Below are 22,151 nucleotides of genomic sequence, written 5' to 3' on the forward strand. Positions count from 1 at the left end.
TGCAGTCAGGCGGCCCTGGCTTTTCCTGTCTCACAGGCGCTGTCTGCTCCTCCCCGCACTCAGAGTTCCTGGGGAGCGAGGCTGGCTCACCGAGTCCCCAGTCAGTGGCTGTTGAATGCATTCTGCCCTCAGCCTGACATTCATTGAACATTTGATCTGTGCCAGGCACCAAGCCTAGCACTTTACATTTACTCTCTGGAAAACCACCCTGTGAGACAGGTACCATGTCCTCCATTTTACAGATAAGGAGACAAACAGACTGGCCCACACGTGGCACAGTTAGGACTCAAGCCCAGGCTCTGTGATCTCAGAGCAGGCACTCTGCCTCTGAACATGTCAGTTTTGGGGGCAGGGGGGAATGTCAGCCAAAGTCACCTACCCTCCATGTCCTCTGGAGAGCGAGCCTTATTCCTCAGCTAGCATGCTGGAAAGACACAGTGCCTCAATGATGAGGTCTCACAGGTGTGGTGCTAAGAACGTGGCCTGGTTTTGAGAGCTCAGCCATTTGCCACCTGGATAACTTAGTTTCTCTGTACGTGTGTCCCCATCTGTAACACGAGACCAGTACCTACACCTCAGGTCTGTTGTGTGTGAAAGTACCTAGCATCATCTGGGCCTGTGGAATGTGCTCGCAAAGCGGGCCAACTGAACCAACAGACACCTGCAGCCACGCTGGTGTGTCTGTAGTGCCAGGGGACACTCAGAGAGCTATCTGCCCACCCCCATACTTGTTGAGTGAGGTCATGGTAACAAGGTGGGGAGAGATCCTTGGGGCCACAGACCCGGCCTACGGCCAAACTGAAACCAGAAGTGAATGCTTCTTGGTGTGTTCAGATGCTCTCTGATGGCCAGGGTCCTCGAGGGGAAGATATCCGAAGCTGGGGCCACTGGATAGAGGCTTTGAGTCTTACTCTACCACCAGCTGCAAGGTGACATTGGGCAGGGCCTCTTCCCCATTTTTGTAAACCAATGGCTAAAGTCATACATTCTTTCCTGCTATTGTCACTTCTTATCCACAAGGCTAACAAACAGGCAAAAAGGCAGCATATCCAGACTTAAGCTCAGAGGGAGACAGTCTGAGAAGAAGCCTGGCTATGTTGGACGCATACCCAGACCTTCAAGCACAACGCAAATGCAGCAGGCAGAAATGAGTTTATTGCATTAGAAAAAACACTAAAGAAAACCAGCAAACACCTCCGTTCCAGACACAGTTAGTAGTCTGACATCAAGGGCAAAAAGAAATCTCAAAGGTACAAGCTTTATTTTGGGGAAGGGGTGATGGTCTCATCCCTCCTCCTTCCCTGTCCCTTTAAACCAATGGACCTCGGTGGAGGTGTCTACTGTATGATACACTTACACACATGGCTCATTTCTCACTCTGCTTGCCTCGCACACCTGTGTGGAGCTAGCTGCTTGTAATGAGCATGCTCCTGAGGTTCTGGGATTGGCAGAGAACTGTGAGGAGTGGGCTGGCGGCTGCAGCCTGAGCCCTGGCTTCCAAAATGACTGACAGTGGGACTTGGGTGGGGGGAGAAAGCTTTGCCTTCATGGAGAGCTCAGCGAAGGCTGCTTGCTGGCTGATCCCTCTGTCTCTCCCCACAAGCCGAGGGCCCAGGCATTGGCACAAACGGCTGCTGGGCATCAAGGGAGGCTTTCAATGAACCATATAAGTCAGTCTCTCAGGGTAGCCACTTTGGCTAACTCCTCCTGGGTCTGGAGCGACTGCTATTAGGAGTGAAGCCAGCTGAGCCTGGATGTGAGGTGGAAGAGAGAAGGAGCCTGTGACGCCCAGCACCCTCTGGCTAGAGCTGAGAGCCCTGGAAGGAAAGGTCTGGAACAGGAGCCTGGACGAGATAGAGGGCTGGGCAAGGCAAGCTGGAAAAGGAGAGAAACCTGGGTGGGAAGCCAAGGACTCCACTAGCAAGCTGCCCTCCAGGAGAAACCCACCCCAAATCCTATTCTCTGTGAGCCCAATTCTGCCAGGAGGTCAACATTAAATAAAAGTCTCTGCTAGTTTTCTGCTCTCTAAAATGTCACTTGACCTCACAGTTGGTCACCATGGAGGGGCAGGTCACAGGCAAATACAAAGGCAGAAAACCATCTTTTCCTCTAGCTGAGAGAGACCCTAATGATGCCAACTGCTATGGCTAATGGTAGAGACGGGGGATGAGGCCAGAGGTGAGCAGCAGCTTTTTGAAGAGCAAAGGCACCTGCTGCAGGCCAGACCCCAGGAAAGAGAACATAATTCAAGTCTGAGAAGTGGCAGGAGCTGTGATGGGAGGGACCCACAGATGCCAGGGCTGGGACTCAGGTACCTGACAGCTCTGAGACCGTTCTCCAAACCTCACACCCCCAAAAACTAACTTAAGGGAGGCATGTGAAGCAAAGGAATCTGAAAGCCTCTCCAGGTAAGAAACGTCCAGACTGGTCCTCCTTATAAGCTCCTAGCAGCAGCTCCTTAGGAAAATGCCCACTTAGGCTCTCAACAATCCATCCTTAAAGTCAGAATGACAACGGAAATAACATGTGCCTTCAAAACACACTGAGGATAATGTAAAAAATCTCTATCAGAAACAACTCGAAATCTTCTTGCCACCTTGATTCTGCATTATTATTCTTTCTACATCAGGGATGTTTTCCTAGAGCAGGGAATCATTTCCCCTTGGTCCCTAGCTGAGTATTGCATATTGGCTTGGGGGCTGGCGGGGGTTGGTACAGGGGCTGCAAACAACCTACATTATCACTTGTAGACAACAGGCCTGGGTCTCTGCCGCTCCAGCCCAAACCTTCACGAACTACGACAGGTCAGCCATGCTGAGGAAGAGCAGCCTGTAGCCAGCAAGGCAGGTTCTCCAAAACTGATGTCAGAGGATTGGCAATTGGCAGGTGGAAGGAAGAATGGCTTTATCCTGTTTTCTCTGGCCTGACACTTGCTGTGTCACTCTCTCCTGATCCTGAGGCTTTTGGTTGCTTCAGCCCTGGCCCCATGGCCTTGCTTGGGGCAGGGAGGGGTGGGGAGAGGGGCTGTGGCTACAGGAGTTTACTTAGGTTGGGTTGGTCATCCTGAAATGGGTCCCATGCGCACCAAATCCTTTGGTTCATTTAACGCTAGAGAGGAACTGCTTCCGGGATGTTGCAGTGGCTGCTTCGTGGAGGTTGTAAAACTCACCTAGGTCCCTCAGGTGGTGGCAACCTGGGTAGAGCGTGGGCGTTCTCTGGAAAGAGGTTCTGGGTTGGGGCTTCCCCAAACCGTGCGTCTTCCCTTCTGCTTAAACAAACCCTCTCCCTTTCTCCAGTGTGGAGGCCGCTTAGGAAGCAGCGTCAAAAGTGAACTCACAGACAAGACAGCCTTAATAAATTAGTATAATACTATTAGAAGGGATGGCATTTTGTTCTGTTTCTTAGCAGCATTGTCCTACATGCAGCCTGGTGATCTCCTCCCCTGGGGAATTTAAAAAGCCGTCCCCTGGTTGTTAGCTCTGATGTAAAATTATAAAATAGAAATCTGGTAGGGTTTGTTTTGTTTAAAAAGGAAAAGCCCTGGTGAGGCAGGGCGGCCCCACGCAGTCCTGTTAGCTCTGGCCGTTGGGTCGGCCCACGGCGCTCCCTCCAGGAGGCTGGATCTGGATGGAGTCCAGGAGGGGCCGCAGGGCTTGTCCGAAGGGCCTGTGGAGAAGAGAGACCCAGGGGCTGGGGTGGGCTGGGTGCAGACAGTCACAACCACGCCCACGGGTGCAGCGACGCCACCACATGGGGAAGAAGGACACCCATAACTTCGTTCGGTTTCCTCACCTACCCTGCACATCACGTTCATGGAGGAGTTCTTGAAATACCCTGCTCTGTGTTTTTACTCCTGGGGTCCCTTCCTCAGGAGATGCTACTGTCTTACTACCTTCGCCTGTAGACCCTGGTTAGCTCTGGTTTGAACAGGCTAGCCACATATAGGGAGCTAGAGCTTTCTGACCTTTCCTCACTTACATCTTTATTTTTTAATTTTTTTAATGTTTTTAAAAATTTATTTCAGAGAGAGAGGCAGCGTGAACAGGGGAGGGTCAGAGAGAGAGGGGAGATACAGAATCTGAAGCAGGCTGCAGGCTCTGAGCTGTCAGCACAGAGACCGACGTGGGGCTTGAACCCACGAACTGTGAGATCATGACCTGAGCTGAAATCGGATGCTTAACCGACTAAGCCACCCAGGCGGCCCCCCCTCCCCACTTGAATCTTTAATTCTCATGATACATGTAGATAAAAATAAAGTTTAAGGGAGGAAACTGAGGCAGAAGAAAAAGGATGTGAAAAAGATATTTTCTAGGGAGTACAGGGAATATTCTGAAAACATGACAAATGTAGGTTGCCAGGAGGTGTTAAGGCTACTTTCTAAAGGGCTCCCAGTTTCCTCTCGGAATAGCTTGGCTGGAAAAAAACACTGCAAATACTGGAACCTTAGAGACTTCCCCAAATTCCCAGAACCTTAAATCAGGGTGCCCACAACACATCTCAGTTACTGGCTTTTTTTCTTTGGTGGATATTTCCATTTTTGAAACTCAAAGGGAGTATTCTTAAGCATAAACAGATGCGTTGAGATATATTAACTTTAATATAGACAAGTCCTGGAGCTCCACCTACCAAATAATAACAGCAAGAACATTCTAGATACTTATATTATACTTGCTTGGGGCCTCATAACCTAGATCCTTTAGTTAGTTAGGCTGTGAGACTTAACACACCCACCAAGGATCAAGAAGGCAGGGGTAGGGCTGGGAGATGGGGTTCTCCTCACTAGACTGACACAGCCTTGTTTTCTATGCAAATCTCACCGCCCCCGCCAGGTTCCTACCCAGGGGTGAAAAACAGCTCACCTTGCAGAGCCTGCTAAACCTGTCAGGTTGGACGGGGCCCCAGTTCAGGAGAAACTGAGTCAGGGTTTGCAAATGGACATGGTCCTAGAGTGGGCAGAGGCTTGCCTGAACATAATCAACAGCAAAGGAAGAAGGGAAGGGTGCGATGGCTTCAGGTGTGTGTGTGTGTGTGTGTGTCCTTTAAGAGGACACTGCCTAGATGGCGGCCCACAGAGCTTGCACCACATCAGGGCAGGAGGGGTTTTCTTGAAGAAAATGTCTACTGAGGTATGAGGGTAAGTAGCAAGTTGTCTCTGAGGGCATCAAAGAGCTCGTGGTGGAGGGGAAGAAAAAGTAACAAATGACATTCGCAAAATAAGCCACCCTACCCATCCCCTGATCTGCTCTCTATCTGAAAGCGCACTTAAATGGGCACTTCTGGGGAGTGGCACCCTTGATGAGACGCCAGGGTTGTGTATGGGTGCTGGAGCCAGTGTCGGGTGGGTTTCTGAGTTCTGTGGATGCACTCAGGCCAGGGTAGATTTGGTCCAGCTCCAAGGAGGGTGAGGGTAAGACAGGGGCGCATCAGTGAGTGGAGAGGATGGTGGCTTTCTGTTAGCAGCTGCCATCATGACAGTGCCTGCCTAGCTCGGGAGGGTGCTGCTGGGATCAGGGGAGGCAGACACTGACTGTGAATGCTGATTGCAGCAGGGGTGGGGTGAAGGGCAGAGACTGAAGGTCACTTACGTGGATAGAATTTCAGAGGGAAGGTCAGTGATGTAGGAAGGGATCTTCCGCCCGGTCAGGAACTGTGCCACTTCGTTGGTGAAGGTGTTACAGTTGTGTTCAAAGAGGTTGTAGGCCTCACTTCTGTACATTGTGAGAAAAGTTTGGAGAACAGATCTGAGAGAGTCGGCAAGCACATGTATGAAATAACTCAAACCAGAAAATGGCATGGAGAGCACAGCTGAGTAAGAGGCCTGTGATTTTCCTCCTCTCTTACACCCCAAAAGGACTGCTTGATTTGCCATTCTGGACCACAAAAAACAGATTTTTTGAAGGGAAAGATGAAACAAAAATATATGGCTCCCCTATGGTTTCAGTAGAATCTTTACGTTCATGAAAGCAGAGCTCCGGTGTTAGAGTTTAACACTTACTACAATGACAATTGACTAAAGTGTTTTTGAGAGAAAACCTGCTCAAGTTGGCATTTCATCCAAACCCCTCCACAAACCCTGGTTTTGAATTTTCAGGACAAGATACTGGCTCAGTATGGGTTGAGAGCAGCAAGTGCTGAAACAGCAGCAGCTGATTTTCATCAGAAGGAATAAATAGCCCTTCCTTGTCCTCAGGGTTTTAGCAGAAGGTCTGCGGGGATGGGGTATCTGCCTGGGAGCGATGCTGAGTTCTTTCTGTGGCTTGATTAACTGCTTTCTCTTCCTATTTATTCAGCAAATACTGGGCCAGACCTTGTGCTACGTGCTGTGGGGGATGTGACCTTGTGGTTGCCCTCTGGGGCCGATCGTCTAGTGGGAGGACAGACACAACTAACCACCACCCCTGTCTCCACTCACCGGAACAGAGACTCCCCCAGGGAGGACAGGTATTCCAGAAAGAGTTCTTCTGTGACTTCTGTGCTCCCCACATCAACCACAGAGTCTGGGGGCCCAAGCAATGTCCCTCCCTAAAAGAGCCAACCCAGAGAAAGTCATTAAGTCACCATCTCCACTGAATTTTTTAACGTGGCTTCCCATGGGAGGCCACAAATGCTCTGTTCCAACATTTACCTTTCAGAGCACCCAGGGCAGATGAAGAGTGTTATTTCCTATTTGCATCAAGGCTGCAAGGCTTAGAGCTTCCTGTTAACTCTTTATTGCCACATGCTGGCAACGTGGCTAAGAAGCTGGGCTGCTTATTTCTGGTGGGGCCCTGGGAAGGGAGTCTCTGGCCAGTCAGACCCCTGATGCTGTCGCCTCATCCAGGTGATAAAAAAATAGAAACCCAGAATCTGAAGTCTCCCTTTGTTCCCAGCATTCTTGATCCCAAGGGCACAAAAGGAGAACCAGAAATGGCTAGCACTTGACACGCCATCTTTCCTGGCCTATATTTAAGTGTATGCAGCCAGTTTTTTTCTTGTGACATACTTGCTATCCCTTAGAACACAGGGGAAATGTGAAGGACCGTGAGAAGTCTGGCAGGCTGGCAAAGACTTCCACAATTCAGTTCTATTTTGATCTGGGAGGCTAATCTAACAATGGTGATGGGGTTCCTCAGGCAGGGGACTTAATGGCCCGTGAAAGGCGTACAGAAAACCCTCTGCCATGGGTTAACAGACTGCTTTAGCAGAGACTAAAGGAGAGATGAGGCCAAGGGGAACCAGCCATGCAACAGATCGCTGGGGAGGAGAGGACGGGGAATGGACTAGGGGGTAAGGGAGAGCACTCCTGAGCAGAGCTCCCTGGAAAGATCATTAATTCACACAATAGCTATTGGGCACCTACTGTGTGGCTGACATTGTTCTAGATACTGGGGAAAGCCTGGTGAGCAGGATAATTATGACAGTCCAAGAATAATGGTCTCAAAATTGCAAGAGACTGAAAGATCACTATTCGACCCCCTATTATTCATTCATATAACAAATATGTAGTGAGAACTTACTATGTGCCGGGCCTTATGCTAGGCACTGGGGGTACGATGTGGACAAAACAGATGAGATTCTTGCCCTCATGGAGCTTATAGTCTAGCGGGGAAGGCAGACAAAAAAAATCCCATAAACCAGTATATAATTATGAGCTGCGATAAGGTTCTTGCCAGAAAAGTCCAGCATGCCATCAGTACATTTAACAGGGGATCTCTCCAGTCTGAGGGGTCTGGGAAGGCTTGCCTGAGAAAGTGACATTGAGCTCAAATCTGAAGGATGGAGAGACAGAACAGGTAAAGGGTCAGGGAGGTGGACGAAGTGAGAGAGTATGTTTAAATGCCAAAGTATGTTCAAGGAATGAGAAGCGGGTGGGGGTGGGGAAAGGCACAACCTAAGAAGAGGTCATTCACAGAGGGAGACCGAGACCAGAGCAGATAGGGCCCTGGAGGCCATGCTGAGCCTTCTGGGTTTTATTCCAAGAGCAGTGGGCAGAGTTCTGACTTCAGAAGGGGGATGCCATGATCAGATTTTCATCTTGAAACGATCACTTTGCCTCCTGTGTGGAGACCTAACTGAGGAGGAGGAGCACATGTACTGCTATGGTCCAGGCTGAATGTGAGGGTGGCGTGGATGAAAGTGAAAGCTCTGGAAATATGGGAAGAGATGAACATAGAGAGAGACTGACTTAAGATACACTTACAAGGTAGAACTGACCAGGCTTGATGAAGGAATTGTTACAGGAGGTGGGGGACCAGTGAGAGAAAGAAATCGAGAATGACTTTGCATTTATGAGTAGCAAATGAATGGTTGGTTGGTCTTTGCTTGAGCACCTCCTAGGAAAATCTTAGATCGCTTGGAGAATAAGTTTTTGGCAGGTGCATGGGCTTTAGAGACAGAGAATCCTGAGTTTTAGTATTGGTGCTACTTACTGGCCATGTAAGTTTGGGCAACTCACATTACGCCTAAGAGCCCTCAGCCTTCAGCTCAACACTGACTGAGTTCATACTATGAGCTTGGCACTGAGCTGGTGATGCAGACAGAGAGTGAGACTCAGTCTCAGCTCACTCATCACAACACGCTCAGTGTGACCCAGAGGGACCCACATAGGCTGAGGGGGCACAAAGGAGCCCTGGGTAGGGTGTTCTTGGGCTGAGTCTTAAGGAAGTTATGAGGAACTACGCCACAGGCTGACATCCATTGGGCTAGAAGCCAGATATACAGAGTATTAGTAAAGCTCCTGGTCTATGGAAGCCCCGGGGACACGAGACTTCAGGGCAGGCTGTGGGGGGGCCACTCACTGGGGGGCAGCTGGAGATACCGCCACTGCCGAAGAAGAACTCATCCTTGTGCACAACTATGGAGGTGTGCCTGCAATGCAGAGAAGAGACAGGATAAGCCAGAAAACTTAAAAAAAAAAAAAAAGTCTGAGAGAAAGTAAACCCCACAATGCAAGGAGAATAATTTCTGCCCAAGGATAGGACTTACACGGTCAGCAGCCCAAAGGCAAAAATACCATAGATCGGAGTTTCTCAACTTTGGCATTGCTAACATTTGGGGCTGAAGAATTCTTTGCTTGGGGGGCTGTCCTGTGCATTCTAGAAGCTTAGCATCTTCCGGGCCTCCACCCACTAGTTGCCAGTAGCATCCCCCCATCGGTTGTGACAACCAAACATGTCTCCAGACACTGCTCAACGTCTCCTGGGGGTAGGATAGAACACGTGAGCAGAAGAGGAGTCCCTAGATTCACCCTGATACTGACACACCTTTACTGCAATAAAGCTCTGCAGACCAAGGTGTGTTCCCAGGCAGTTAACAGGAGCAGTTAGCCTGGCCCATGCTGAGGGCAAGACCAGATGAGAAGTGTGGACCTTTTCAGGTGAAGGTGCTCATATTACTTGGTTTGAGAGTAATCATTCCGGTCACCCCAAATGTCAGCAGGCTCCAGGAGTCCAGATGGAATACTGACCTACGGTCTCCTCTCCTCATTAACGGAACCGAGAGCTCAGCTACGATCTTGTCTGAAAGGGGTGGATCCAGGGCAGACAGACCACAGTACATTTATTTTAGGACAGCCATGTGGAGCCCCTGAGACTTCTGTAGTTAAAAGGCTTGCTCAGGCGTGTGCATGACATCATTCTACCTTTCTTTAGGCCAGGGCTTCTCAACCTCAGCGCCACTGCCATTTTTTGGTTGGTTAATTCTTTGTTGTGAAGGGCTGTCCTGTGCATGGTGGGCGTTTATAGCAGCATCCCTGGCCTCCACCCACCCATCAAAAATGTCTCTAGACACTGCCAAATGTACCTGGGATTGGGGCTAGGGGCACAAGATGACCCCTGGTTGAGAACCACTGCTTTAGAACTTGGAAGTTTATGATACAGAGAGCCAGGTTTCAAGCTGGAAGCCACACACTGGAACCGGAAGTGCACAGCTACTGCTTTGTTTCATAAACCCGTCAGTCAGTGTAAGGAGACCCACCCAACTTACCAGATGCCTTCCAGTTGTTTCCCTGTGGAGAAAAGAAGAGATTTAGCTACTCAGGACCAGATTAAATGGCTTCCCAGCCTGAGTAAATTCAGAACATCACTCAAACCCAGAATAACCCACTATAAACCTCTAGGGGGATTTTCCGGGAACGCAGTTCTCCTCCAATAAAGTCCTAGGGTCGTGATATAGGTATGTCATGTCAAGTAAGCTGAATGGCTAACAGAATCCTTCATCAGAATGCAAGATAAAAACATTGGTATAGGTGTACCCCAATTTTGTGTTTGCTTTTCTTTCCCCTTCAGGGTCAATTCAACTTTGCCTCTGTCTCACATATAGAGTCAACAGTAAAACAATGGTATGAAAAAGCTATTATCCACTACTTCATTGAGCATATGGGAGGTGAAACCCTTCGGAAAATGACAGAGTGAAACTTTACAAAAGCCATCCACTTGGAATAGTCAATGCAAATGTATTCTATACCTCTATATGGCAGAAATGACGTTAGATACGGAAATGAAAGTACAAATGGATCACCGTCCTGCCTTTAAAGAGCCCAAAGTCAAATGGAAAGAGAGACACACACAAAACTAAGTAAAACACAATGTTGATAGGTTCTAATTATAGAGTGGTATAGTTACAGAGTGGTAAAAATAAGATGCTATATATAATAAAGATAAGGAACTACCTTCATAAACTGTAATTCAACCCAGGAAAAGTAGGGGCAGGGATGGATGTTTCTGCCAGAGGGAATAGTATGAACGAATGCACGATTGTGATAAAGAACAAGGTCCTGCAGGTTAGAGCAAAGACTGTAGTGCTGGTGACAGGAGGAAAAGTGGCCAGCAAGGATGCCAGCAAAGTAGGGTAAGCTGGACAGAGGGCTGTCCTAAACCATGGGGGCATTCATGGTTGTCAGGCAGCCCAGAGTGCCTTGACCAAATCCATGTTTGTTTGGTTTTTTTTTTTTTTTAATGTTTATTTATTTTTGAGAGAGACAGAGAGAAACAGAGTATGAATGGGGTAGGGGCAGAGAGAGAAGGAGACATAGGATCCGAAGCAGGCTCTAGGCTCTGAGCTGTCAGCACAGAGCCCAATATGGGGCTCAGACTCATGAACTGTGAGATCGTGACCTGAGCCGAAATCAGATGCTTAACTGACTGAGCCACCCAGGAGCCCCCGAATCCATGTTTTTAAAAGATGACTATATCTTTTATTTATTTTTTCAATGGTTTTTTAAAAGTTTATTTATTTTGAGAGAGAGAGCGAGAGAGAGAGAGCGAGCACAGCAGGGGAGGGACAGAGAGAGATGAGGGAAAGAGAATCCCAAGCTGAGAGAATGGAGCCTGATTGGGACTTGAACTCACAAAGCGTGAGATCATGCCCTGACCTGAAACCAAGAGTCAGATCCTTAACTGACTGAGCCATGTAGGCGGCCCAAGACAACTATATCTTTTAAAAGAGAACTCCCAGTGTAGAAGATGAACAGGAGGGCAGACTGTAGAGAGAGCAGACTGGAGTGAGGTCTTTGCAATAGTCCATGGGAGATACTACATGACGGTGCTAAGGATGACGAGGAAGAAGAGCTAAAGAGGTGAGAACGATATCAAACATTACTCACTCATCTTTGCTTATAACTTCATGTTAACTGTTCTCTAATTGCTAAATGTTTTCAGTGTTTGCCCTGTGACTTTCTCTCTCTCTCGTTTTTTGTTTATTTATTTATTTTGAGAAAGAGAGAGGGCATGCACAGGAGGGGCAAAGACAGAAAGGGTGAGAGAGAGAATCCCAAGCAGGCTGGGGCTTGAACTCACAAATGTCAAGATCATGACCTGAGCTGAAATCCAAAGTCAATGCTTAACCAGCTGAGCGTCCTTGCCCTGTGACTGTCTAAAGAATGAGACTCTAAGCGCTGTTTGGAAAGTGCGGTAATATGCTTATGTTTCTTCCTTTGCATAAATTACACTATTTCCTTAATTATTCTGTAATTCACCTAGGAAATAAATGGAATAAATATCTTGCCCCTTTAAGAAAATTTTCAAATGTCATAACATTAACCTAATTTTTTTTTCAAAAGAGATAAAAGGAAGCATGGCTCCTCCGTGACAATCTACTGATAGCTCTGTATAGTGCCATCAGAGGCAGCTAAGAGTATGACAAACTCGGAGCCTCGCTTCTCCTTTTGCTAGCAGTGGGTCTTGGGCAAGTTTACTGAACCTCTTTGGGACTCAGTTTCTTCAAAACAGAGTTGTTGTGACCACGAACAATAACATATATAAAGCATCACAGTGTGGGGGCACTTGCTGGCTTAGTTGGTGCAGCATGCAACACTTGATCTCGGGGTTGTGAGTTCGAGCTCCAGGATGGGCATAAAGCTTATGCAAAAAATAAAAATAAAATAAAACATCACAGTGTGTGGTACACAGCAGTCTCATAAATGGAGACTCTCTTAAGTATAATGGCCTTGGGGGAAAGGGTTAAGAGTTCTGAAAGATAAATTTTACCTCAGGATTGGTAGGTAAGATCTAAGAACAGATTACAGTATCTAGGAAATGAATATGAAATGCTGTGTCTATTTTTTTTTAAGTTTATTTATTTTGAGAGAGAGGGAGAGAGCACCCATGCACGCACAAGCAGAGGGAGGGGCAGAGGGAGAGGGAGAGAGAGAATCCCAAGTGGGCTCCACTCTGACAGTGCAGAGCCCAATGTGGGGTTGGGGCTCGAACTCACAATCTGTGAGATCATGACCTGAGCCAAAACCAGGAGCCAGACACTTAACCAACTAAGCCACCTGGGTGCCCCAATGCTGTGTCTATTTTATATACAAACATTTCATTCTCTGTTAGTGTGAGGCTAAATGAAATAATAAGGAAAATCAAATGTAGCAGTCCGTCCCTCCTCAAGCTGAAGACCAGTCTGCTTTTCACTAAGAGACCTGCTGTTCTGACCCACGAGGTCACAAATGGACAGAGGGTTTCTGGGGTAGCCCCCTAAAGACTGTGGGGCAGGCTCTGCCCTTATTCAAACTGAGCTCGAATTCCAGAGGTGGATGTGAAACAGACTGGATGCTGAAGGGGAGTGGTAACCCATTTAGGACATGTATCTTCAAATGCACTGAGCAGACGTACATCCTTTTTGAATCTGAACTGCTTCCAAGTTATCCTTATTCTCACATCATCTTTATGAGGTGCAGTGGGGCAGATATTTATTACCACCATTTTACAAACAGGTAAATAAAGATGCACGGTTTTCCAGCATAAAAGCAAGAAGAAAAAACATGCTATGACAATGTACTTGTTGAAGCAGCTGAGGTAGAGACCTAAGGGCAGCTGTTCAGTAGCCTGTTCTCGGCGGAAAAGAACAAGGGCCATGGCCTCCTCTACAGGGTGACAGGCACTGGAAAGTGGAACTTGACTGATTTTTAATTTTCTTTCTTTCTTTTTTTTTTCTTTTTTTTTGCCTCACTGGAGTGGGAGGAGGCGAGTAGGAGGTGGTGACTTGAATTAGGTCACAAGGCCATTTTGGAACATGAATTAGGCTCAGTGGATATTAGCAAACTACAGAAGCAGATTATTTTCCCACTAGGATTTCCTCAGCAGGCCCGAGAGTGGGTGGGCCAGATGCCTGCATGTCTCCAAGCCTGCTGGCACATCCAAGATATTGAATTCAAGGCCTGTGAAAAGCATGCAGGTGAAAACAAATGGAAGACATGGAGAACAGCCCTGTTTTCATCATGAATCACAAAGAATGTAGAGTGAGGTCTCCTTAGTATATAAAAGCCAAGGAGAAAATAGTCTACCCACCCCCCTCATCAATTAACACAGATGGAGGGGGCGCCTGGGTGGCTCAGTCGGTTAAGCGTCCAACTCCAGCTCAGGTTATGATCTTACACTTTGTGAGTTCCGGCCTGCATCGGCCCCTCGTTGGATGGTGTCGGGCTCTGTGCTGACAGCTCAGAGCCTGGAGCCTGTTTCTGATTCTGTGTCTCCCTCTCTCTCTGCCCCTCCCCCACTCACACTCTGTCTCTAAGATAAATAAACATTTAATTAAAATTAAAAAAAATTAACAAAGATGAAACACATAGGCCTACGTGCTGGTTGTGGGACACGCTCAAGATCAGCACTTGGAATACTGCTGGTGTTTAACCAATATCTATTAGTAACATAAATGATGTGGTAGAGGGGCAGCAGGGGCTTCTGTGGAGGTAGTAGCATTAGCTCATTGGTAGAAGTCAAATGCAGCCCTAGCCTACTTTCCAAATTTCTCCTCTCATGATACTGTTTTATTTTATTTTAATTCCAGTATGGTTAACATACAGAGTTATTGAGAGTATATGTTCATACATATATATAAATATATATATATATTTTTTTTAAGATTTTTTTTTTTTTTTTATTTCTAGGAGAGAGAGAGAGACAGCGTGAGCAGGGGAGGGTCAGAGAGAGAGGGAGTCACAGACTGAAACAGGCTCCAGGCTCTGAGCTGGCAGTCAGCACAGAGCCCGACACGGGGCTCGAACCCACGAACCGCGAGATCATGACCTAAGCGAAAGTCGGACGCTTAACCGACTAAGCCACCCAGGCGCCCCATTTTTTAAGATTTTTAAGTAATCTCTATACCCAACCTGGAGCTTGAACTCACAACCCTGAAATCAAGAGTCACATGTTCCATTGACTTGGCCAGCCAGGAGCCCCTTGATAGTGTTTTTAATGGACAATGTTCTAATGTGCTGGTTGGCTCAGCATTTGCCAGATTATCAGCAACGTGAAGGGGTTAATGGTAACTTAAAAAATCAGCTTGCTCTTCTCTGGGCCACTAGATAAATATTGAATCTAGGTTGGAAAGAGGTAAAAGGAAACATTTGTTTAACATAAGTGGGCCTCTGCCAATACTGTGGGTTTTTTTTGTTTTTTTGTTTTTTTTTTTGAGAGAGCATGGGAGGGGCAGAAGGAGGGAGAGAGAATCCCAAGCAGGCTCTGCACTGACAGCATGGAGGCAGATATGGGGCTCAAACCCACAAACCACGAGATCATGAGCTGAGCTGAAATTGAATTGGACACTTAATTGACTTGAGCAACCCAGGTGTCAGGCAATATTGTTTAAAAGAAAAAAAAAAAGCCTATTGGCAGGAAAGCGTGCCCCTCCTTTAGGCAGAGAATCAAAGGTTATCACAAAATTTTTAAAAACTGAGAGGGTTATTTTAATCTTTAAAAAAGGTAGGTTTAAAACTACTTGATATTCTAATACTAGGATTCCTTGGGGCCACTACAGGATTCTTTCCTGGTATAGAAATAACTGACTTGTGAGTTCTTTTCCTCAGTACTGAGAGTGTTCCCCTCCTTCTTTAAAACTTTATTTTGAGAAAGAGAGTGTGTTAGTGTGCAAAGAAGGGGCAGAGAGACAGAGAGAGAGAAAGAATCCCAAGCAGGCTCCGAACCATCAGTGCAGAGCCCGATGTGGGGCTCAAACTCAACGAACCATGATATCATGACCTGAGTCAAAGTTGGGACACTTAACCAACTGAGCCACCCAGGTGCCTCAGAGGGTTCCTTTTAATCACTGCTTGTTTTTATTAGTCAGGCCTTGCAGCAATGCTTCGAGGTACAACATTTCACCCAGGCCGTATTTACTGAACACCGAGTACTGTGCCAGACGCTGGATATTAGAGTCCTTGCCCACAGTGGAACTTCCAGTCTAGTTGCCGGGGTGTGTGGACACTGATGAGAAAATGAGCAATTATAAAACAGAATGATGAAGGCTATTAAAGGAGAGTACAGTGTGTTATTAGCACACACTAGGGACACACAACTAAGATTTGGAGGGGTGGGGGGGTCAGGAAAGTTTCCTGGGGGAAGTGACACTTTAGTTGAGATCTCAAGGATAAGCAGAAGTTAGCCAGGCCAAATTAAAGTATTCCTGGCAGAGGGCACAGCCTTTGAAAAGCTAAGAGGTAAAAAAGAGCTGAACAGTTTCAGTCCTGTTAGGGTGTGCAGCAGCCGTTTCCACTGGGATTTCGAAAGAGAATTAAGCCCTCAAGCCCCAAGGTATCTATTGGCAGAATTGAGAAAACAGTCAATCAGAGCATTTCTCCTAGAGCTTAATTCTTGTGTGGAATCCAGTTGAGAAAGGCTCCTATTGACTGTGTTCAGTATGTGGAGACAGGTGAGGGTGGAGAAAAAAGCCGGAGAAAGATCACAAAGCTGCACTAGTTTTCATTTTGCCATAATGAAATCACATGATTACTAAATTTATACCTTAGATGGACATAGAACATGTCACACAATGAACAACAAAAATCTAAAACAAAGCACAATAGATGGCATTAAAACATTAAAAACCCTTTCAGATTCAAATAAATTCTACATAATCTTCAAGCTTGAGTTCAAGTCCCAATTGTTCCTATAACCAGTATATATTGTGGGGCGCCTAGCTGGCTCAGTTGCTGGAGCATGCGACTCTTAATCTTGGGGTCATGAGTTCAAGCCCCACAATGGGTGTAGAGCTTACTTGAAAAAACAAAAATTTTTGAGCACCAGCTCTGACTGGCCACCTGGGATGTACCGAGAAATAAGACAGAGTCTCTGCCCTCCAGCAGCTCAAGGTTCTTGCTCAAGTCTGTCTGACACATCCAGCCCACCAAGACCTCTCCCTTCTTTCAAGACCTAAAATAATCACTTTGCCACTCATTCATTTTGGCGTCTAGTCATAATCTCTTTTAGGCTGTTCTCTAATGTTGCATGTGTATGCATGTTATTTTTAGTGAAATAAACCCCCGGAAGACAGAGTTCATGTTTTTTACTTCATTACTATTTGTTACAGGCATTAAGCAAGGAATTGAACCTAGAGTAAAATCTCAAACATTCATAAGCTTGCATTCTGCCAAGAAATAAAGGTCTGTGTTCTATATCTTTATGTCTTTAGACCTGGGAACAATTTTGAGATAGGCTTGTAAAAAAAATAAATAAGTAAATGTGATCCCAGGACACGTGCATGCACACAAAACTTTAGATCAGAAAACAATCAACAAATATAAAGTACCTCTTACAGCAATTAAAAAAAAACACTTCTGCATTTATGTCTATGTACTTTAGCGCAGAAAAAGGCCATGAGATTTAGAGAACCGCTGCATTAGTAAGAGGACGAACTTAAAGGACAATTATAATAGCTAATTATCGTAGGCAAATGGCACACTATGAAAAAGAGGTACAATCAGCCGTCTATTAGAATGCTAAGGATAAATCTGGGACCATTTTCATGGTGACTGAAGGACAGTGGTACAGAAGTGCCTTCATGGGAAGCAGTTCTAGGAGACTGAAAATTGGACAGCATAAGACTGTGGAATCTACATGGTTTGAGGGGAGAAGGGAATCACAGTGGGCTTTATCTAGTCCAATCATGACTGTAACAGAGCTACATGGGGTCTTATCATGAGGATCTGTCATAACAAGAAGGTACTACTGATGAGGTCACAGTAACTTAGTTTGGGAAAATAAAGGCTAAGAGGAATGATCATGAATCTATGATTATGAATGGCACATATACATTGAACCGAGATATTTTTCTAATCTAAATTTGAAACACGTGACCAAAGATGCCTTTACAAACTTCAAAACTTATGAAGGGACACATTACACAGTAGAGGGGGTATAGTAACATGACTGACAGCATGAACTGTGAAAGTCGTACTGCCTGCGTTTGTCACCTAGCCCTGGCAAATTTAACACCTCAGGTTCCTCAGATGAAACATGGAAGTAATATCAGGACCTACTTCACAAAATTGTGGTGAGGGTTATAACACACACAAAGTACTCAGAAAAAAAACAGTCTGGCACATGGTAAGTTCTCAATAAATGCTAGCTATTAATATGCTTCTAGAAGTCATAGCAAAAATCAGGAAACAAATTGACTTTTTAAAGGTTCAAATATATTTGGGAATGGGAAATCAATATATGGCTACTCACAAAACTGGGACATACCCAACTTTAAGGCTAGTGATGTCTGGATAGGATGAAGCAGTAAAGCAATGCCCATTTTCCAGAAGTTTTTAACTCTAGAAAGTAATGACTATTAGCTTTGATAATGCTTTCATTACTTTTGCAAAAGGCATAAGAGCAATATGGGAAAAAGGGGATAGAGAAGAGAGAGTTAGATATTCAGGTAAGATGATGTTCTCAGAAATACCATTCTGGTCAGATGTACAAAATTGGTGAAGTTCCCGTTTCTGGCTAGGATTTCAAATCTATTTAAAATTTTTTAAAACATTTATTTATTATTAAGAGACAGAGCACGAACGGGATAGGGGCAGAGAGAGAAAGAGACACAGAATCTGAAGCAGGCTCCAGGCTCTGAGCAAGCTGTCAGCACAGAGCCTGACACGGAGCCCGAACCCACGAACCTCAAGATCACGACCTAGGCCAAAGTCAGTCGCTCAACTGACTGAGCCACCCAGGTGCCCCTCAAATCTATTAAAAAAAAAGGTGGAGGGGATAGGTCTAGCATTCCACCTTCAGTTATAGCAATTTTCCCTGCACCCATGATACTCCACAAAGGCATTCTTTCAGTTCCAGGATGAGGCCAAGCTCTTTGCTGCCTCAGGGTCTTGGCAGATTGATCTCCCTTAATCCTAGGACACTGTAACTCCCTCACCACTTTCCTCATGGCTACTTCTTAATCCTTAAGTTCTCAACTTAAAAGTCACTACTCTTGACACCCTTATTTTTTTTTTTTTTTAAATGTTTTATTTATTTCTAGGAGAGAGAGAGAGACAGCGTGAGCAGGGGAGGGTCAGAGAGAGAGGGAGTCACAGACTGAAACAGGCTCCAGGCTCTGAGCTGGCAGTCAGCACAGAGCCCGACGCGGGGCTCGAACCCACGAACCGCGAGATCATGACCCAAGCGAAAGTCGGACGCTCAACCGACTAAGCCACCCAGGCGCCCCTTGACACCCTTATTTAGAGTCAGTTTCTCTTGGGGCACCTGGGTGGCTCAGTTGGTTAAGTGTCTGACTTAGGCTCAGGTCATGATCTCACAGTTCATGAGTCCAAGCCCTGCACTGGGCACTCTACAGGGAGCCCACTTCAGATCTGTTTCCCACTATCTCTATTCCTCCACCACCTGTACTCTCTCTTTCAAAAATAAATATTTTTTTAAAAAATTAAAAAGTAAGGGACATCTGGGTGGCTCAGCCAGTTGAGCGTCTGACTTCAGTTCAGGTCATGATCCCATGGCTTAGGAGTTCGAGCTCCATGTCAGGCTCTGTCCTGACAGCTTGGAGCCTGGAGCCTGCTTTGGATTCTGTGTCTTCCTCTTGCTCTGTCCCTCCCCGGCTCATGCTCTGTCTCTCTCTCCTTCAAAAATAAACAAACACTAAACAAATTTTTAAAAAATTTCTGTTACTTTCTATCTCAGCCTTCTGTTTGCTTCTTGTGCTTCCCAGCACTTACCACAATTATAATTTAAAAATAATTTTTTAAATGTTTTATTTTTGAGAGTGAGAGAGAGAGAGACAGCATGAGCAGGGGAGGGTCAGAGAGAATATAGAATCCGAAGCAGGCTCCAGGCTCTGAACTGGCAGTCAGCACAGAGCCTGACGTGGGGCTCGAACTCATGAACCGTGAGATCACTACCTGAGTCAAAGTCAGACGCTTAACCGACTGAGCCACCTAGGCGCCCCACAATTATAATTTTAAATAATTTAATTATTTTATTTGCTTATTTTTAATGTTTTCCCCACTAAATAGCTCCAGGATGGCAGTGAACATCTTTGCTCAATATTTTATCCTCAGTGAAGCTTACCACTCAGAGTGGCACATAGTAGACGCTCAAAAGACAACAATCTGTTGAATGAATCATGAAGCAGTGATTCCTAAGAGCACTTACAGCTATGATTACACCAACCAAATGGCTCTGTTCCAAGAAGTTTAGTTGGAACTTGACTGATGTAATCTGTTAGTGATTTAGCACCTTCCTCAATGACTTTGTAAGTTTTACTTTCAGCTTTGCCTTACTCATTTTAACAAATGGTGATCTATGGGGAGCCTGGGTGGCTTAGTCGGTTAAGCGTCCGACTTTCGCTTAGGTCATGATCTCGCGGTTCGTGGGTTCGAGCCCCGCGTCGGGCTCTGTGCTGACTGCCAGCTCAGAGCCTGGAGCCTGTTTCAGTCTGTGACTCCCTCTCTCTCTGACCCTCCCCTGCTCACACTGTCTCTCTCTCTCTCTCCTAGAAATAAATAAAAAAACCTTAAAAAAAAAAAAAAAACAAAAAAAACAAATGGTGATCTAGGCCCAAACTTCTATCCAACAATGGACTGGCTACATAATAATGATCTGAGGAGCTTATTACAAATACAGATTTTTGGATCAAAACTCCAGAAGATTCCTACTTAGTGCTTGTGTTGTAATGAGGCTCTAGAATCCATATATTTAAAACTTTGCTTATTTTGAATATATTATGTATGTGCACGGTACACAATTCAAAAGGTACAAAAAAGTTTACAGCAAAATCTCCCTTCTATTCCTGTCCTGTGGCATCAAGTTCCCCTTGCTATAAATTACCACTGTTTCAATTTCTTATGTGTTCTTCCAGATAATTATTTGCCTACACGAACATGTATAAATCCTTTGCTTTCAAGACACCTGAATATTTAAAGAACTGTTCCAGCTTTGTTTTTTCTATTCCCACTTAACAAACGTTGAAAGTGACGGCACCTGTATTTTTAACAAGCATCCTAGGTGATTCTGATGTGAAGCCAAATATGAGTAACCAATCACTGGCCTAGTGTTAAGAGATTAGGTTCGACTAAGATACATTAGAAACTCAAGGACATCGAAAAGATGCCCTCAAAAGCAGCCTTGCTTGCTTGATCTCTACCCTCTTGCCTTAACCCAGATGAACTAACACATTTTCTAACGCGTCCGTAAGAGCCAGGATGTTGCCAAAGTTGTTCAATTTTTCAATCTTAGAATCCCTTCCTGCCCCAAATCACCTGAAATCACAAACTGGACCATTTCTATGTTAGAAGAGACATTTTTGGTATTTGGGTTGTAAAGAGGTTTGATGTGCAGTGAACTAGGGCTGATCTTCGCTCCCGGCAGTTAAGTAGTTTAATGGAGCACAACCGAAATACTTCCTTTACTAACCCTTACTGACACAACAGTATCCAATCCTCCCCCAGAACTGCTTTCTAACCACCTGGGCAAAGGCAATTCATTTAGAAACTATAGAGAAGATCGCATCGTCGGGGCAGAGCTGGGATTCTCGAGTCCGGACTCCAGGAGACCTGACTTCACCGCTACCTGGGGACGATGGCTGGGCCCCTGAGCAGCTCTAGCTTCCTATTTTCATCTACCCCGGAGACTGCAGAGAGTTTCCTCTCGGCACGGAGGCAAGGCTCTCTAAGGGCCACCCCGGAATCTCCTCCGCAGTGTCCCTTTCACCACGAGGGGCACCGCGCGGCAGGCATCCTCACCTCCCTTACACGGCGCCGAGGAAGGGGTGTAAAGGGCTCCCCAGGTGAGGCAGGGAAGCCGCCGGGATGCGGCGCAGGCTTAGCCTCCGGCTCTTAGGGACAGCGGAGGGCGTGACGCCTCCATCCCTTCCTTCTGGACTCAAAAGTGAAGACAGGAAAAGTGGGGCTCAAGGCGCCCAAACCTCAGACCTCTCCCTCCTCCGCTCGGGCTTTTCTCCATCCTCTGGGCCCCGCGTCTCCCCCGAGCCGTGGTCCAGGCCTCCCTGCCTCTGCCGGCCGTCCCGGCACCCTCTCGCCCGCCCCCAGCCCCCTCACCCAGCATGATGGGGCTGAGCCGCCGGGCCAGGCCCTTGGACAGGTCGTACACGTAGAGCTTCACCGGATAGAGATTCGGCGGCTCCATCGGGACCCGTGGCGGCGGCGGCCACGAAGTCCCTCAGGCACCCGGTAGCGGCTTGGACCTTCCCGTACCCGACCGGGGTGGGGAGCGGAGGGAGCGGGGGACCGAGCCCAGGCCCGGCCTGAGGGGCGGGGGGAAAGGCGGCCCTGCGCTGCACGCGCCCCGACACCCGCCACGGGCAACGACTACTGTGAGGTGACAGAGCGGGGACAGGCAGGGTCCGCGCTGAAGAAGGGGCGGGGGCGAGGACGCACTCTTGCGCATGTGCCTACTGTCCCGACGGGCGGCGAGGGGCGGGGTTTCGCGGGAGGGGGCGGGGCCTTC

The 22,151-nt window shown here is 46.8% G+C and overlaps 1 protein-coding gene across 1 annotated transcript; it reads right to left on the reverse strand.

The window, feature by feature from the left end:
• Positions 1-1,133: 1,133 nt before the first annotated feature.
• On the reverse strand, positions 1,134-22,051 carry DESI1 (desumoylating isopeptidase 1). Its single transcript, XM_039237064.1, has 6 exons — positions 21,743-22,051; positions 9,964-9,985; positions 8,778-8,847; positions 6,413-6,522; positions 5,586-5,708; positions 1,134-3,666 (listed from the first exon to the last, which is right to left on the reverse strand). Exons 1-6 carry the CDS (start codon positions 21,828-21,830, stop codon positions 3,573-3,575), a joined length of 507 nt encoding a protein of 168 aa, XP_039092995.1. The 5' UTR covers positions 21,831-22,051; the 3' UTR covers positions 1,134-3,572.
• Between the last annotated feature and the right edge of the window lie 100 nt (positions 22,052-22,151).

Source organism: Hyaena hyaena, unplaced genomic scaffold (assembly GCF_003009895.1).
Source record: "Hyaena hyaena isolate Hyena2069 unplaced genomic scaffold, ASM300989v1 scaffold_4, whole genome shotgun sequence".
NCBI lineage: Eukaryota > Metazoa > Chordata > Mammalia > Carnivora > Hyaenidae > Hyaena > Hyaena hyaena.

Coding starts and splice junctions, on each gene's coding strand:
- DESI1 (XM_039237064.1), bottom strand. CDS start 21,830: ATGGAGCCGCCGAATCTCTATCCGGTGAAGCTCTACGTGTACGACCTG. Junction 9,986..21,742: donor GCTCAGCCCCATCATGCTGG/GTGAGGGGGCTG, acceptor TTTTCTCCACAG/GGAAACAACTGGAAGGCATC. Junction 3,667..5,585: donor CCCTCTGAAATTCTATCCAC/GTAAGTGACCTT, acceptor TCTTCTCCACAG/GCCCTTCGGACAAGCCCTGC.